Source organism: Myotis nattereri (genome assembly GCF_964212035.1).
Source record: "Myotis nattereri genome assembly, chromosome: 18".
Lineage (NCBI taxonomy): Eukaryota > Metazoa > Chordata > Mammalia > Chiroptera > Vespertilionidae > Myotis > Myotis nattereri.
In genome coordinates this window covers 42,346,052-42,364,602 of record NC_138093.1, presented here as the reverse complement: position 1 = coordinate 42,364,602, position 18,551 = coordinate 42,346,052, and the positions used below count along the sequence as shown (strand labels likewise).

General features: G+C 60.5%; 1 protein-coding gene across 1 annotated transcript in view; it reads left to right on the top strand.

The window, feature by feature from the left end:
* Positions 1-208: 208 nt before the first annotated feature.
* NOS1AP (nitric oxide synthase 1 adaptor protein) overlaps positions 209-18,551 on the top strand; it is a 105,142-nt gene continuing 86,799 nt past the window's right edge. The window contains exons 1-2 of the mRNA XM_081112580.1: positions 209-538; positions 771-1,048. Coding sequence (XP_080968706.1) covers positions 944-1,048 — 105 coding nt within the window. The 5' untranslated portion in view covers positions 209-538; positions 771-943. The remainder of the gene's footprint in view (positions 539-770; positions 1,049-18,551) is intronic.

Sequence of the window (18,551 nt, the reverse complement as noted above, 5' to 3'; positions counted from 1 at the left end):
GGTGTGGCTGCTTCTTGGTGACGTTGGGGGAGCCCACTCAGCCAGGTGAAGGGCCCCGCCCCGCCCCTGTGCCGGGGTTCGACGGGTGCTGAACACGTGGTCACTGATCCCGCCCCGGGCCCCTCACCTGCACTGCTTTCACGGGAAAAACTCCGTGCGGAGGAGGGAAGTGGCCGGGCCTCTAGGGCAGGCGGACGGCCGCAGCTCTTCCGAAGACGGAGGATGGAGCAGCTGCACCGGGTCCACCGAGAAGGGAAGGCTGTGGAGCCTCCCGTCCGAGCAGCCCGGGCCCCAGGCTGGCGGCCGCTGGACAGCGCTGCTCACCGGACAACGCACAGCAGAGCCCCGCGCGGGCCCAGGCTCGCTTCTGCAGGGAGGGCCTCAGATTAATGTCCGGACAGCACTGGACCTTCCTGGTAACGCACAGAACCGAACAGTACACCGCCCTCCATCACACAAACCAGAACAACGGAACCAAACCCAACTCCAGGGCTCGGCGGGGCCGCACTAGCGTCCCGCCCGCACCTGGGACCTGCCGGTGAGACAAAGGCAGCGCCCGGCCCGGGTCCCGGCGACCCGGCGACCCGGCGCCGGCAGGGGGAGTCCCGGGCTGGGCCGCCGGGGGGCGCTCCTGGTCCGCTGACGCGCGGGGCGGGGCCTCGGCGCAGGTGGGCGGGGCCTCGGCGCGGGGCGGGACCTCGGCGCAGGTGGGCGGGGCCTCGGCGGCCGGAGGAGGAGCGGCCCGCGCTGAGCCGGCGTCTCCCTGACAGGCGTCCTCGCCGCCGCCGCCTTTTCTTCCCGGTCCCGGCCGCCCGCCCGCCCGCTCCCGCCGCCGCCTGCTCCCGCCCGGCCTCCCGGCAGGAACTGCGGCCCAGCCCGCCCGGTGCCGCGCGGGCCCCGCGCCCAGCCGCCCCTGCGCGGCCCCGCAGCTCCCGCGGGCACCATGCCCAGCAAGACCAAGTACAACCTTGTGGACGACGGGCACGACCTGCGGATCCCCCTGCACAACGAGGACGCCTTCCAGCACGGCATCTGCTTCGAGGCCAAGGTAGGGCCGGGCCGCCGCGACCTGGGGGGGCGCCGGGGCCTCTGCTAGCGGGGCCCCCTCTCTGTGGAAGCCGCGGCTCCTGCCCAGGATCGGGGAGCCCCGCAAAGTTTGAGCGGTATTGCTGCCCCTCCCTGCAGACCTCCCTTCCCCCCTCCTCCTCCCCCTCCCCCCTCCCCTCTGAAGGCCCCCTCCCCTCCCCTCCCCTTCTTTCCCCTCCCCTCCCTCTCCCCCCCCTGCAGGCCCCCCTCCCCTCCCCTTCTCTTCCCTCCCCCCTCCCCCTCCCCCTCCCCCCTCCGCCCTGCAGACCCCTGTCCTCACTGGCCCATAACTGATGAAGTTACTTCCCAGACACTCACCCTGAGGAGGGCCACCTGGTGGGTGAGCACAGCCTGGACCCTTTCCTCGTCCTCAGCGTCGGTGTGGGGAAGTCCTGGTGTTACTCACCTGCGGATCCTGGGGGAGGGCTTTCAGGAAGGTCTTCCTCAGGGGTCACCTGCGCCTCCTGAGGACAGTGACACCCGTGGGGCAGGTCAGGCCCCAGGCCCAGCTCTCAGGCACCTCCCAGGTGCCTGGTTTGCAAGACGCCTTTGCAAGTGCCAGCGCTGAAGGGGCCGGGGGAGGACACCCCTCTGCTAGTTTTGTGGCACAATGTTAAGTGTCACAGCTGGCAGGGACCCGCGCGGGCGGAGAAGTTAGGGGATGACTAGCGTTCCCAGGCTGGGCCAGAGCCCCCACCTGCCCTTGGGGAGCGGGGTGGGAGCCTCAGCGCTGGCCCCTCAGCTGTGGATGCCCCTCCCCGCCCCGGCCCCCGCCATGGTGTGCTTCTCAACGAGGAGTCTGGTTTCTGAAATCACAGCTGGGGTTCCTTTGCCCAGCACCTGGGGGCCCCTCCCGGGGAAGCTGGTGTTGTCCACGTGGAGGGAGCCACTCGGCATCCCCTTTGCCCGTCAGGACGTGGAGATGCAGGTGTCGCGCCTCACGAAGGATCAGACCGTCAGGTGGCTGCCTCCTGCCGTTGGACAGACACCTTGTGAGAGCGGCTCTGGCCCGTGCAGGCAGAGCCGCATCCCCGTGGGGCCGGGCCAGAGCGGCCGCAGCCGAGATCTGATCTTGCTTCTCTCGTGTAGGTCTGGTCGGTCTAAGGAGGGATGTGTGGGTTGACTTTTGTCCAGGCCTTTGCCTTGGTGAGCAGGTTTTTTAAATTTTAAAGTATGAGTTTCCAACAATGTCTTGACTTACTTTTCTTGGACATACGTGAACTGGCGGCTTGGCGTTTGTCTTGTTTGGTTCACTAGTGCTCCATTTTGCAAGAATGGGGTAAGAAGAGAGATAAAGTTTAAAATGTTTTTAAGCCTTTTTGTTCTTTTCTCACAGTCTCTGCATTTGATCTCAAAACCTCACGTGCATAAGAATCACCAGACGAAGGTCTGTCTCTTGGCACCCCCAGTTCTAATTTGGTGAATCTCGGGGAGCCAGGACGGTGGGCGGTTAATGAGCACACCACTCGATTTGCTGCAGGTGGCTGAGACCAGACGGGGAAGCACTGGGCTTGAGGCTTGGTTCCAACTTGTTGGGCCTTGCCCTCCCTCCCCTGGCGCCTTTTCTGGGGGTGTCTGGGGGTGTGCTGTAGTTCCTGTGGTGACTTCCTGGGCTCCCTCCCAGTGGAGCTCCATCAGGGTGTCAGGGCTGGGCTCCCACACAGCCCCGGGCGGGGGGCGCAGCTCTGCTTTCAGCAGGATGGGGTGGAGGGGAAGAACAGGCTGACTTTGAGGGCTGGGTCCTAATTCCCAGCTTCAATCCTTGATCCTGGACCCTGCATATTCAAACTGTCAGCCAAGACCCAGCAGAAGCTGCTGTGTCCCGTGCCCCTGGCGAGTGGCCCGGGCTGTCCCCACCCTCCCCAGGGCGTCTGTGGAACCACAGTCACCCTGACTTCAGGGTTAAGAGCCTTGCTTGCTTTGGAAAAGCACCGGCTGTAAAATGGAAATGCGTTGCTGCTGCCAGGCCAGGTCCCCTAGGCGAGCGCCAGGCCCTCCCCCCAGGGCTGGCAGGCTGGCAGCAGCAAGCGGAGGCGTGACTGGCGGTGCTGCTGGCTTCCAGGCTCCGAGGGGTTGGAGGGCTGTGGCCGGGTGAAGGGCGTGGGGTCAGGTTCTGCGCAGGTTGCTAAACCCCGTGTTTAATGAAGCAGAATCCCAGGTGCTTTGCACCTGCAGAGCTTCACGCAGTCCTCGCTGCTTCCCTAGCGGTGGGGTCCTCTTGTCTTGGAAGCCAGGCTGCGGGCTAGGGCGTGCTTCCCCCACGTGCACGGCCACCCCGGAATCGAAACCTGGAGCTTTGACTTTGGACTCCCCGCCCATGGCTCACTGAGATGGGCTGGGCGCTGAGTGCGGGGCTGGTCCCAGCGCCCCCTTGGCTGGGAGCTGCCCCTGAGGGACGCTGCCTGGGCTCCCTGACCTGGTGGGGGTGTGGCCCTCGGTGCCTGCCTCTGCCTCTCCCAGGGCCCCTTCCTGGTGGCCATGCCATCAGCCGACTCTCACCTCGGGGAGGACACCTAACGGTGCCGCCACCAGGCTCAGCAGAGTGTCAGCAACAGCTGTGCCCCATCAGAGGGGGGCTTGGGTTTGCACGGGACTTTCACACAGGAAGACTTTTCGTCAGTGGAAACAGGACTATTCCTGTTATCTGTTTTTATAGATGAAAAAAAGGGGACGGGAAAGATGGACTTGGCCGGAGCCACAGACCTGATGCCCAAGTGATGGTCACAGCTGGTTCGTGGCGAGCCTGTGCTGCTCGGCGTGGTCTCGGTGCTGCTCACGCGCAGCACCCGCCCCGGCCTGGGCCCCCTGGCCGACCTCGCGCTCACAGCGCTCCCGGCCAGCCCAGCACGGGCGCCGCACGCAGGGACAGGCCGCAGGGTGCAGGTTGTCAGGGGAAAGCACCGTAGCTCACCTCGCACAGCCTCCTCATGGCACCGTGAGGAGGGTGAGGTCCCCAGGGGAGGCCATGGGCACAAGGTCACACGGCTGGACCAGCACAGGGCAGGGCTGGCTCCTCCTGGCTCCCTGGATTCAGGAGGGCTGTTATCTACGGCTGCTTCACAAGCTGCCTCCAGACCCAGGGGCCCCGAACGGCATCTGTTCAATTTGCCGGCGACTCGTGGTCGGGAGTTCAGGCGGGGCGGGCTGGCCTTCGGTCTCAGGCACTGCTGGCGGGGTCAGCGACTGGCCGCCCTCGGCTGTGGCGGGGCTGGTCCACGTGCCGCCCTTGGCACTGGGTCCTCCGGCTTCCTCACGGCACAGGGCCCCTTCACTTGGCAGCTGGCTTTCAGAGGGAGTGTTTGGAGCAGCGATGACCTCCAGGCGACCCAGGGTCCTGTTGGTCACAGCAGGCCATTGGCCAGCCCAGTTCCAGGGCAGGAGAAGTGGACGCCACGTCTTGATGGGGAGTGTCAGGCTCCCACTGCGAGAGCGCGGGTGAGTGGCAGCGCGAAGCGGGCTGTAGGTCACCGAGTGCCGCCAGGTTATGCTCTTCCCTCCGGGTCACTGCGGCCCTGTAGGACCTGTCTCAGCTTCTGAGCGTGGCCTCCTATCAGGTCCAGGCGGCCCGCAGCCTGAGAGCAGCAGGTGTTGGCCGTCTGAAAGCACCCACAGCCACTGAGGGGCGCGTCACACTGTCGGGGACCTTCTGAAGGCCTCCACTTTACCTTATACACTTCTGCTGTTAATTTCCCTGAAATATACTTGTCATTCTCCTACTCAAAACACCAGAAGATCCAAATTCTTAGTGTGAGATTCAGGGTCTCTGTTTGACACTCCCCCTAACCACTGGTGCTTCAGTCCCAGGGAGGGCTCAGCGCCCCTCCCGCCATCTCCCACTGCTGCCCAGGCTGTCCACATGTCACGGGAAGGTGATGTCTCCAGTCCCTGCTCTGTGTCGAAGGGACCGACAGACCTGCTCTGGCTTAGAGCTGCCTGCCCGTCTGATTTCACCCCATTGTCACGTCAGGGTCCCTGTCACTTTGCCCCCTCTCTTCTGTGGTGCTGAGTGCTGTTCTTGCATATAGAAAATGTAAATGAATGAGTGAATGAGTGAATGAATGAATGTAACTTCCAAGATTCTCCCTACAAGGACTGCCAGCGCCCTCCTGCTTTGCCTGAGTGGGAGGTGCCTCAGCTCCAGGCTCCTCCCTGCACCTCCCTGGCTTTAGGCCTGCACTTCTCAGGCCCCGGGGACCTGAGGGACTCCCCCGGGATCCGGGAGGCACCCACTCCCACCTCAATGACACCTACTTCCGAAGGCAGAGCCAGGAAGCTTTTTCTTGAATTAAATGGAATTCTAGTGTTGGACATGCAATGCAATTAGAACCTTTGGTTAATGGAACATGTGGCCAATTTCAGGAGTAGATAGTTGCCATTTATTAGTAAAAACATTTTTGACCTGTTGTGTTCTCATTAATGAATTGACACCTTTCGCCCCCTAATTTATTGCTTCATTTCTTTTGATTTGCTGTGTTATAGTTTTTATGGCATGAATATGGTTGACAGCACAGCATAGCATGGATCCAGGAGCTAAACTGTGTCTGGGTTCAAGTCCCACTGTGCCCATTTGCTGCATGGCCTTAGCGAGTGACTTAACGCTCTCGTCAGCTTCCCGCCTGTGACAGAGGACACGCCTGTCCCAGCCGCGGCGGGCGAGGGAGTCACGCGTGCGAGTGCGCAGCACAGTGCCTGGCCCAGGGCCGGCTGTGCACGTCGCTACTGTTAGTCCCGTGAATCGTGGTTTAAGTGTCCATCTTGGAGCCATGACGCTCTGCTCTGTGAGTCAGAGGCCCACTAGTGTACGTAGGTCCTCGGTGACGCCGGAGGCCCGTTCCTACGGCGATTAACCCGCCTACATAAGCACCTGCGTCACTCACATGGAGCACATACACAGCAGTCATGAAGGGAAACAGAAAAAAAACTTAAAAGAAAGATAACAATTCCTGACCTTTGCTTGTGGTAAATAAATAATAAAAAACATAATGCACATATGCACATACGTCCAAATGACGGAACTTTGTTTTTTTTGCCCCTCCCACTCACGGGAACTTTCTTTTTTTAATAAATAAATGGGAGATGGTGATGTAACCACAAAATGATGTGTGTCGAGTCCGACGCAGTCGAGGACTGTCTGCATTATCTCCACGTTACATTATCTCCACTGTCTGCATTATCTCCTGGGGAAAGACCTGGCCGTAGAACTACTCCGATTCCTAAAGTAGCAAGTCAGACAGTGTGACTGCTTTGTGGGCTTAAAATAGCTGCCGGGCTCCTTGGAAGGAATAAGCAGGGGAAACGGCGTCTGGTGTGGCCCGTCCCGCTTGTTCCGGCCCCTCTGTCCCCGTCAGGGTCACTCCACAGCCTCTAATTGCGCTGCGTTGTCGCTCTCCACCCTCCTCTGAATTTCTTGGGTAAATATTTCTTTAAGCAGAAGGAGTCTTGGGTCGTGGGATTAATGAAGACTTGTGATGCATCCATTTCCCTTTTCAGTTTTTATATCAGCATCGTGTCTCCTTCTGAGCAGGGCAGCAGCTGGCTCTCAGCACCACGTGCCAGGCCCTGCCAGCAAGCCCTGCGCCCGGAGTGAACCCACGCCTCCCGCGGGAGGGACCGGTGCTTCCTGCTGCATTGCAGTGAGACGCACATCTCACTCCCTCGCGGTCCATCCATCGGGAGAGCCTGGGACGGTGCTACCGCCCGTGGGTTCCGGAAGCTGCGGTGCTTCCAGGGCTGTGGACACGACCCGCCTCGACCGGGTGAGACCTGAGCTTCCATCGAGGGGCAGCAGGAAGGGGGCCCTTGCCCCAGGGCACCCTGTGCCCAGCGAGCGCCCTGGAGGCAGGCGGTCTGCTTGCAGAGTCACCGCGTGTCTGCTGCTCCTCCCAGCCGGCTCTGCCTGTGCACGGTCTGGTCTGGACACCCCGCTCCTCCAGGCCAGCCCCCCAGCTGCCTGTGCTGTCCACACCGCAGAGCTCGGACCCTGCAGGCGCGGTGCCGAGAACGCTCTCGCTGTGCTGCGGGCACCACGCCAAGCTCCTCCGCGCCAGACGCCTCCCACGGCTGAGTGAGGTGCTCCGCTCGGAGCCTCACTGACGGGAAGCTGCTGCGTGGAGCGGCGGGGTGGCTGGCACATCGACGGATGGACAGGCCCCAGTCAGACCCTGGCCGCGTGGCGGGCACTCACAGGAACAGCTGGGCAGTGCCTTTTGAGAGACGGCACTCATCACGTGTTAGCGATTTGGCCTTGGCAGCGGCCCATGAGGAGGCGTCCCCATTTTGCAGACGAGGAGACTGAGGCCCGTCTTTCCAGGTTGTGTGGGATGGGCACATGGTCTGTTCAAGGCGGTGGCCTCAGCCCTCCCATCGCGGTCACGCTGGACCCAGGCGCTGCCGCCTGCTCTCAGGGGCCGCAGACGGCTGCATCGTGCTGGGCCGCCCGATGGTCTCTGGGTGTGGGGATGCGGCATTAGATTCAGCCGCAGGGACTGGGCGGGAGAGGCTTCGAGACGCTGCTTCCTAAAGGGGCTGTTCCTGGCTGGCTCCCGCCCACCCCTCCTGCCCACGCACCCCACGCCCAGGCCCTCTCCCTGGCCTCCCAGCCCCTGGCTCAGAGTCCTCTGGAGGGAAGCCAGCCCCAGCCCAGGGGCCGCCGTGGTCGGGCCTTCTCTTGAGCGGACGCCCTTCCCTTGCTAATGTGGCCTCTGTGTGGGAAGAGGTGCTCACGTGAAAGCATTTTCTTTTCCTGGAAGATGACCGTCCCCCTGGGCTGAGTGACAGTGAGCGTCCACTCGCCCCTGCCGTTCCCGCAGACACACCGGACTCACGTGCTCCATTCCCGCTGCCCGCAGGCCTGCGCCTGTCCTGCCCCTACCCTCGGCAGCCGTCGCACCCCATGCCCTCGGCACCCAGGTCTAAATAGGGTCGAAACTTTCATTTGAACTACGATTGAAACTGCCTTTGGCTTCAAGGTCACTTAAACACCGCCTTCTCCTTCTGCAGGTCAGGAATTTTGCAGCACCTCAAATGGGGTCCCCGCAACTTCCTGTGACCGCAGGAGCCGCTGCTCTCGCACGGGGCCCTCAGAGCCCTGGGCACTGAAGGGTGCGGCGCCCAGCCGGCCAGGGGCCGGGCTCTGGCCCGGGCTGGAGAGCCGTGGCGGGCGGCCCCGGTTTGGCCGTGGCTGGCCCTGTGGCCGCGTGTTTTGTGAAGCTGCTGTAGAGGCCTGGCGGGTGCTCATGGCGTGTGGGTGTCTTTTCTCCTTCAGGGCGACGTTCTCCTGGCTCCTGGAAGGGTGGGTGCTTGCACTGTTTTGGGTGCTATGTGAGGAGGCTCTGGAGCTTCAGTCTTTGCCTTAGGTAGACCCTCCCCGGTGCGCTGGGCGGGGCCGGGGCAGCTGCCCACGGCCATTGGCGGGGTGGGTCCGGATGACTTATGGGCCTCAGCTGACCCCACTGTCGGAGGGCAGGCGTGTGTCCTGTGGCTCACGTGGGCTCTTCCTCGTCGCTGCTGGGCCGCCTCTGCCACCAGCCAGGGAGGGAGGCTGTCCCCTGCCCCACTCAGCCTGCTGTGACTCCCCAGGAAGAAGGGGGGGCCCCCCCACCGCCTGGCGCGGACAGCCTCTGGTGGCGGTGGCTGCCCAGGGACGGGGCAGGACACGTTGCTTTCTCTGGCTTTCGGCTGAAGTTAGAGCTGCCGTTTGTGAGTTTCTGCCCTGTGAGGCCGCCCTTCCCGGGCCTCCGGCTGGAGGAAGCAGGCTGTTCTGCAGGCGTGTGTGTCTGTGTCTGCTGGCGTCTCTGGGTCGCGGCTTCTCCAGCAACCAGCCTGGGGTCTGGAGAAAACCCAGGGAACTCAACGGCCATGCGGTCCCTAGGGTGCTGGGGTCTCGGCGTCTGCCGCCTTCTCTCCGTCTGTCAGTCTTCTTACGCGTGTTCTGTACACAAAGCCTGGAGGTTCTGGTTGTTGCCAGCAGGAGGAATGGGGAGAAGCGTGGTCCGGTTCCACCAGGGACTGCTATGCCGCTGTGAAAAGGAAGAAACGTGCACCACTTAGGCAGCGCCGAGGGACCTGGGAGCATTATGCTAAGTGAATAAGTCAGTCAGAGAAAGACAAATATCCCATGATCTCACTGGCGTGGAATCTAATGAACAAGCTGAACTAGCAGTCGACTCAGAGAGCAGGCAGACAGCTCTGGAGGGGGAGGGCTTAGGGGGTATGTTGAGCGGGGGAGGGAGGTGTTGGGGGTGTGTGAAGAGATTGAGCAAAACAGGAAAGAAAAGAGAGAACTCCTGGGCCTGAACAACAGTGTGGTGATGGGCGGTGGGGGGGAGGGGGGGAGCGGGCGGGGCGGGGAGGGCTAGAGGGAATAAATAAATGGTGAAGGGAAAAATAAAATAAATGTTAAAAACATTAGATGGTTTTTTCCAACTGTAAACAAACAAAAACCCTCCCCGGTGGTTCTCCTCAACTCAGGGAGCAGTGTGAGGAGCTCGGTGGGAACAGGCCAGGCGAGCCGGGTCGGTGGGCAGAGCGGGGGTGGCGCTTCCACGTGGCGGCCTCAGAGCCGCCCCGCCGGCTCCTCATCAGTGCTCGGCACCGAACGCCCCTGCCCGGCGTGCCCAGGAGTTTCTGCTCACACAGCCGCTCTGCGGCCGCCTTCTGTTCCCTGATGTTCCAGGTGCACCGGTTAACAATTCGGATTTTTTTCAATAGATGGAGTTACACATATGCTGACATATATGCGATTTGATATGTATGCTATTTTGTTGTATTGACAGCAAGCTCCAAAACTTCATATGTCAAATTTTCTGAAGATGTTAACATCATAGATATTTTTACACTTAAAAATGTCGAATTTTGTGCCAAAAAAAAGCATTTGTGGGGACTTTTAATTCATTACTTTATTTTGAAGAAAAGTGCTGCTGAAAGCTTCATCTTAAGTATGCTCCATCTTAAGATACTTGTGAACGCTGGTTTAAATGCTTTAAAACTGATGATTTCGATGTGAAAGATGAACTTCCAGGTCAACCAAAAAAGTTTGAAGACCAACAATTACAAGCATTATTGGATGAAGATGCGTGTCAAACTCAAAAACAACTTGCAGAAAGATTAAACGTTGCTCAGAAACAATTTCCGATCATTTACAAGCAACAGGAAAGATCTTAAAGGAAGGAAAATGGGTGCCACATCAGCTGAACAAAAGACAAATGGAAAACTGAAAAGTCATCAGTAAAATGTTGCTTCAACGGCACAAAAGAAGGTCTTTTTTGCTTCAGATTGTGACTGGCGATGAAAGTGGATTTATGTTGAGAATCCCAAACGCACAAAATCATGGGTTGGTCCAGGTCAACCAGCAACATCGACTGCAAGGCCAAATCGCTTTGGAAATAAGACAATGATCTGTATTTGGTGGGATCAGGAAGGTGTGGTGTATTATGTGGTGTATTACCAGTATTTAGCATTTCTAAAACCAGGTGAAACGCTTAATACTGATCGTTACCGACAACAAATAATCAATTTGAACCACGCTTTGATCGTGAAACAACCAGAACGGACCAGGAGACACGACAAAGTAATTTTGCTTCATGATGACGCACCATCACACACTTCAAAACGAGTTAAAGACACGTTAAAAGGTCTTGCCTGGGAAGTATGAACCCACCCGCCGTATTCACCAGACCTCGCTCCAGATGACCACTTGTTCCGATTGATGGCACACGCGCTTTCTGAGCAGCACTTCAAAACATACGAAGAAGTGGAAAGCTGGGTCTCTGAATGGTTTGCCTCAGAACAAGACAAGTTCTATTGGGATAGTCCCACAAGTTACCTGAAAGATGGGGAAATGTGTAGCTAGTGATGGACAGTACTTTGGACAAAGCACTTTTGATGTTTCTCCTGAAATTGTTGTGTTTTCCTTGATTACAAAATCCGCATTATTAACCGGTCCACCTGGTACGTTCCTTGTGCGGCTGTACCTAGGGCAGTGCTTGTTTGGCGCTGTGGGCGCAGAGACAGGGCCAGATGGGCTTGGAGGGGTCAGTCGAGCTGGGAGATGTGGCTACATGACGTGCTGAGCATAAACTGCGGGCGTTGTGCTGGGTGTGTTTAAACTTCCGTCTCCCCGCCACCTGCGCTGAGGGTGGCACAGCTCAGGAGAAAGGATTGTCCGAGGCCACTCCAAGCCCCCTTCTGGGACGAGCTGGGGCCAGAGCCCAGCCTGTTTCTCCCGCCGGCGGCCCGCACTCCCCTCTCAGCTGTCCGCAGGTGCCGGCTTCTCCAGGGCTGACGCCAGGGGCCGAGTCGGGAGGGGCATGAGGGCAGGAAAGGCTGGTGCTGGCTGTGGTGGGAGTGGAGGTGTATGTGGGGCTGTGGTTACAGCGTCAGGGGGCTAAGATAACCATCGCCAATGGAGAAGTGATGGAGGTAGGAAGGCCTGTCCCCGACGAGGCTTCACGGACCAGGCTGGAGAGCGGGACTTCTTCCTGGAAACCGTGGGAGAGAACACCGTTTGTCTCTAAGGCACAGGCATGATATAGCGTGTATAGGAGGGGTACTTACTGTGTGTGCACAGGCATGATATAGCGTGTATAGGAGGGGTACTTACTGTGTGTGCACAGGCATGATATAGCATGTACAGGAGGGGTACTTACTGTGTGTGCACAGGCATGATATAGCGTGTACAGGAGGGGTACTTACTGTGTGTGCACAGGCATGATATAGCGTGTATAGGAGGGGTACTTACTGTGTGTGCACAGGTATGATATAACGTGTATAGGAGTGGTACTGTGTGTGCACAGGCATGATATAGCGTGTATAGGAGGGGTACTTACTGTGTGTGCACAGGTATGATATAACGTGTATAGGAGTGGTACTGTGTGTGCACAGGCATGATATAGTGTGTACAAGAGGGGCACTGACTGTGTGTGCACATGCATGATATAACATGTATAGGAGGGGTACTTACTGTGTGTGACAGGCATGTTTCAGATACCCATTTACATGACACGTATGCACAGGGCTCCCGTCCAGGCGCGGCTCTGAGCCGGACGGCGACGCTGCGTGGAAAGGGCCTGGAGAGAAAGGGCCGAGGCGCCGCGTGCCTGCTGTGCGGGCGGCTTTGGGAAGGAGGCACCGAGTAGAAAACCGCGGGTTAGTCTTCACTTCCAGGAACTCATGAGTGAGCCGCTGGAGCCCACGGACGCAGCTGTAGGCGCCATCCCGGGCTGGCCTGGGGGCCCTGCGTCCTCTGTGTCCGTCTGTGTCCGTCCGGCCGCGCGTCGCTGGGCCTTCCCGCCTGAGTCCTGATGCCCCTGGAGCAGTCGGAGAGCTCACGCTGCCCGGGAGTGTAGGACGCGTGTTATTAGGCTGTTGAAGTTTGGCAAGTTAAGGTCTGTTTAGCTAAAGTGTGAGAATGAGGCTGTGTCCATCTGGGCACTCTGTGAGGCGACAAAAGGGCTGAGTGGGTGCCACCGGGGCCATAAGAGCAGACCCTGGAGCGCTGGCGGTCAGCAGGCCAGGACCAGTGAGTCCCTGCCTCAGCCTCGCCTCTGCTGGGGAGTCGCCTGAAACAGAAGCACACTGGCGGGGTCCTGCCACTGCCACCGTGTGCGGGCCTCCGAGGCCGGCGGGGTCCTGCCACTACCACCGCGTGCTGGCCTCCGAGGCCGGCGGGGTCCTGCCACTGCCACCGCGTGCTGGCCTCCGAGGCCGGCGGGGTCCTGCCACTGCCACCGCGTACGGGCCTGCGAGGCCGGCGGGGCCCTGCCACTGCCACCGCGTACGGGCCTCCGAGGCCGGCGGGGTCCTGCCACTGCCACCGCGTGCTGGCCTCCGAGGCCGGCGGGGTCCTGCCACTGCCACCGCGTACTGGCCTCCGAGGCCGGCGGGGCCCTGCCACTGCCACCGCGTGCTGGCCTCCGAGGCCGGCGGGGTCCTGCCACTGCCACCACGTACGGGCCTCCGAGGCCGGCGGGGTCCTGCCACTGCCACCACGTGCTGGCCTCCGAGGCCTGTCTGTCAGGTGGGCCATTGGGCAGCACTTCCTCTGCGTCCCTAGGAGTTCCGTCCCTGCTCCCGGCCTCCCGGCAGTTACTCCTGTCCTCACCCACCCCTGATGGGGCCTCGGCCTGGGCAGCCTCCGCGGCTCTGAATGTGGTGGTCATGCCTTTGCCTCCCGGCCAGCCCCTCCCCAAGATGCTGATGGTTGCTATGGTGGCGTCTAATTTTCCTTCCCTGCCGGCGAGCAGCCTGCGGCCCTGGGCCCAGCACCGCACATCGACCCGCCCTTGTCTCAGGAGGCTCAGCTCATCCAAGAGTAGTGTCTGCCCCATCTCCCCTCTGCGCTCCTCTCCCCTGAGCCTTGGTTTACCATCTCCGCCGTCTGTGCGCCTGGCCTGGGGCAGGCCCTAAGGGCGGCTGAGCTGTATTTGCTGCAGCTCCGACCGCTGCCCCGCACAGTGGCTGCTCGTGGGCTCCTGGGGCACCTGGAGCCCAGCCGCAGGCTGTCAGCGAGGCCGTCCTTGGGGCCCCGGGTGTCAGGTGCCATGACGATGCCTTTAGTGGCCCTTCATTTCCTCCTTCCAGCAGCAGCTTGGCGTTGTTTTTCATTAACACGTGAGCGCCATGTCAGTCACCGGTGACTATACTTCCGTCCTTAACGACCCGTCGGAAGCACACGCGGCAGGCGCTGACTCCTGTGGAGGGAGAGGCTGGCAGCATTGCCTGCGCCGTGGGGCAAGTGGCACCCCTCACCTCCGGGCCTGTTGCTCTGTGCTCACAGGGAGGCCACGCCCCAGAGCCTGGAGTTGGGGGGGGATGGTGCAGGGCAGGTGCTCCGCCAGCCCACCCGCTGCTGGGCCACAGCAGCCCGGGGCGAGCCACTTCGGCTTGTGCTGTGGTCTCCGCGGGAGGAGGGAGGAGCTGCCAGAGCCTGAACCTCGAACCTCGGGGAGCATGCTCCCCCGGCTCCTGCAGACCAGCTCCCCCGGGGAGTCTCGTCCCAGCTGCTGACGCCCAATGAGTGAGAACTGCAGGGCGCCTGCCTCACGCCTGGGCGTGTGGAGGAGGGACTGACTGCTCTCCCTCCCTGAGCCGCCAGGACGTTGCTCCCGTGTAACTGCACAAAAGCAGAACTTACTCATTACTGCTTCTGCTCTCAGAGACGGACACCTCTTCCTGCTCCGTGGGAATAAAAAGAAAGTTTTGAAAAGTCTGTCATCCATTTGCCCTATTTCAGTGAAAATAAAAAGAGCTACCCAAACTCTAGAAAAATGGCAGCAGTATAATTATTGGGTTGGCAGCAATTCCCATAAAAACATTAAGAACTCGTGGACAACACCTGACAGGATTTGGTGACCAGACATCCCCACCAGCCCCACATGCAGATGGGGACCCCCCAGCACCGTCGGCTGCCGTGTTTCCATGGAGAAAACATCGGGCTCAGGAAGGACCTGGAGGAGGAGCGCCAGAGGCTACCGCCCCAGGGAGCGCGGGGAGCAGGGGCCATGAGAGATGGGGTGTGCGGCCTCGGGGCTGTAGGCTGGGCCCCGGCTGAGAGCTCTCCCCGACGTGCCAGGACCGAGAGCCCAAATGCAGCCGAGAGCCAGCGGGAGGAGCCGGTTCCAGTTCAAGGGGCAGAGGGCACGGCCCGTTTTCCTAATTTAGGTGAAAACAACAGGGAATCGGGAAGGTGGAAATGCTGCTGATCTGAGCGTCCTTTTAAAAACTCAGGGAAACAAGTTCACATAAGAATCGTGAACAAGCATATCAAGGTCGACGCCATTGGCGTTTGCATAAGAGAAAGGAAAGGGCCCGATACCCTCTCCCGGGAGGGTGTGCAGCAAGAAACATGTCAGAGACAGACCGACCACAGGCTCAGGGTAACATTTCGTAAATGAGCTAAACGATTTAAGATGATGTAAAGCATGAAAGAGGACATTAGAATTATGGAAATTCAGAAACAAAGTAAGAGAATTCAGGAAAGACTCTAAAGAAATTATTTTAGAAGTAAAAACTAAACTAGAAGAAATACAGGAAAAAATAAACCTCATAAATGCCTGAAAAGTAGGGAAAGTTTTAAAATGAAAAAAAAAATATAGCAAGAGACAAAAGGGATTGGAAAGTGACAAATATCGAAGACAGGCCAAGAAGAGATTCCATACGACGGAGGGGCTCTTGGCAAACAACCAGCCGGACAGGGGGCCCACGATGCACTGTGTGGTGTGGAGAGCTTTGGCTTCCCTGGGGAAACGGTCCCATGTGGGTGGACGCCCCGCCCCTCTTGGCCTGTGGCCATTGCACATCCCACCAACCCCCATGGAGCGCCCCCCCCCCCCGCCCCGCCCCGGGGGTTTGCACTGAAAGCCCAGGAAGGGTTCTGGCCTGAAAGCAGGCGTGTCCACCTGGACCTTCTCATGACTGCCCTGGTGCGGGCCGCACGCTGAGTCACCACCCAGCCCAGGCGCCTGAACAAACTCAACTTCTGGGCTTTGTGGGCCCTAGAAAGTAGGCAAGGCCGCCTGAGAAGGCGCAGTTCAGGAGGCCCCCCCCCTCGCCCCCCTACCCCCCGCGGGGCCTGGGCCGTGGCAGTGACATCACAGCGGGACGACCACGGGGAACTAGGCTGTCAGAGGCCACTGTCAGCGGCTTTCTTGTCCTGCTTCCCTCACACCCACGCCTGTTTGCTTTTGCAGCCTCTCAGACGCTTTAATGACGGCGTGTGATCCTCAGGCCCTTTATCTGAGAGCTATTTTTGTCTCCAGCGCCGGTAGGGGGGCTGGGACCAGCACTAAGGGTCACAGCATCCTGGTGGAAGGTGGTGTCCCTGGACTCCAGAGCCCCCGCTGTTGCTGGCTGAGATGGGAGAGGACTGGGCGCAGTCCTGATGCCGGGTGAGCACTCCCTGTGCTCTGGGCTGTGACCTGGGGCAAGACAGCGGCCGGCCAGGTCCTGGGCGCGGGTGTGGGTGGTGCTAGGCGGGTTCCCGGGGTTCAGGTGCAGGGCGTGTGCTGGTGGGCGTGCTGGTGGTGAGGGCACAGGTCTGCGTGGGCCTGGTCTCCCTTGTGCCGCACGCAGCCGCGTGGAAGAGACGCTGGAACCTCCTGATGCGTAGCCGCCGCCTGGGGTCTCTGGGACTTGGTTCTGCGAGGCTGGGCGGCTCCCTGTGCAGCCCAGTGCGCTGTGAGGGTGAGAAGTCAGCAGGTGAACGCGCTGTCCGCCAGTCCATCTGTGGTCTCCCAGCCTCCTCCCAGCCGGTGGGTGGGTCCGCGGGCTGAGAGCAGAAACTGCGGGTGTGGGCGTGGCCGGGAGGGCGTGGCCCTAGTGGCATCCCAGACACGGGTGGACCCCTGAGCCTCTTCCCCCTGCTCACACTCCTGTGACTCTAACCTCCGCTGGGCTGTTTGTTCCACAGACTCCGCTGCAGCGAGACGCTGGCTGTGCGTGCAGGGCCGGACACGGGCTCCTGCTCACCGTCCTTCCCTGCAGAGCTGGGGAGAGCGCGGAGCCCCAGCCCAGCCACGCCAGCCGGCTCCCCGCACAGTCTCGCTGGCGGATGGCGGCTTCACGAAGGCCCGAGGAGCGCCTGAGCGGAGCTGGGCCATCCCTGGCCTGCCCGCGCCGGGAGCCCTGGAGGTCCTGGGACACTTCGAGGCCATCTCTGTCTGTCTTTGGATGTTACACAAGGCTCAGATGTTTGGTAGTTTAATATGATAGATTCATGTGTTCGGAGGTGGCACCTGGACTGTGGGCAGGGAGGACGGGCTGTTTCCCAGGGACATGGTATGGGGCGGTCAGAGGCCCCACCCCCGCATCCCTGTAACAGGACACCTTCCCCAGACCTTCCTTCCCACAGCATCCTGAGCCGGTAGGTCTGTGGTCTTTGAGGGGAGCAGGTATTTCTTCAGCTTTGGAACAAGAGGCAGCCTTTGTTCCAATGTCTGAGTGAAAGGGAAACGGGTTCATTGTTCAGTTACGGGCACTGTGTGAAGCCGGATCTACACCACGGCCCCAGGCAGCGGGCGGGGCGGGGAGTGCCCTGCGGGCAGCACTTCCAGTTCAAGGGCAGAACCCAGTCGGCAGGAAGCGCTGGCCTGCGCCCCCGGGCCAGGAGCTCACGTGCTGCGTGGTCTGGTGGGCGTGGGCGCAGGCGTGTGGCTTTGCCGCTGCCGCCTGTGACTGACATGTGAGTGCCCACTTCTTGGGAGCGACTCATTTTAATGGATGAATTCTTGCCGGGAAACGTGCCATGAATGCTCTTCCTCTGACAGGGAGGTAGGACTCCGGGCCTTGTGCCCATCCTTTCGCTTGAGGGGATGTCGGGGACCCCTGCTGCCCTCGCCAGGATGCTGGCCCCTCCTCCTGGCCTCTCAGGCCTGTGTGGGCATCTCCAGCTCCTGGACTAGATGGGGCTGGTGCCTGAACTCACCTTGGAGGCTGCAGCGAGAGGGCCCGTCCTAGTGAGGGGCCCCTGGGAGCATCCTTCCAGCCCTTCTGGAAGGTTCTGTGCAGGGAAGGCTGCCTGTGGGGTGCACGTGTGCGCGTGCATGTGAGCATGGGCCTTAGCGGCCAGGGCCTCTCGCCACCCGAGGACTGACCGGCCCACGTGTCCCTTCTCGCCTCTGCTTTCCTTCCCCACACGAGTCAGGGCACCTTCCTCGTGCCTCCTGGGCCCGCCCATCCTGCTGTCCTCACTGTGTGTCGTCGGGCGGGCTGGACGGGCGGTGCTCAGCGCTTGGTCTGGGGTGCGCCTCTGACTTCGTTACGACAGCGTGCGCTCTGCGTGCGTGGTCAGCCCTGCCTACGAGACCGCCGCGTCTTGCGTGGACGTACTAGCCGATTGCTGTTTTCCCGTTGGCTCCGTAGGTGCTGAGCGCTGCGGCGTGTCCAGGCTGTGCAGGGGAGCGGGGTTAAGCTGGGGGTGTCCAGCCGGACCAGCCGGAGCTCTTGCTGGGCGATGCTGTGTTCTTTTGAGTCATGGGCCCAAGAAACCTAGCGCGAGCTCCGGCCTCTCCGCCGCGAGCCGCGCAGAACAGGCCCTCGCAGGTCGCCTCGGGCCCGTGGGCCTGTGCAGAGGGTCAGGGCTCCTGGGACCCAGCTGAGAGCCACTTGTCTGGATGTGACAAGTCCCTGAAGAGCTGGCTGGTAACTCGTCACCAGCATTTGGGGAGATAGAGGTGCTGGTGGCTGGACCCTCACGCGCTTCCTAGAGCAGCGTCGTCTCCCTGTGGGATCAGCCAGAGGAGGCGGCCGGGCGGGCAGGCCCAGCTCTTCAGGTCGCTGGGAGGGAGAGCAGCGCGGGGGGTCCGTCCGAGGCCCGCCTCCCCCAGGCTGCAGTGGGCTTCGTCCGCACTGTATTTTCATGCATCTGGGTGTTCTGGGCATTTGTTACTGTTGATGGTCTCCTGGAACATATTCAGTTCAACTCTTAGTCCATCCACTCAAGAAGCTGTTCTTTGATTTCATTCTAACCA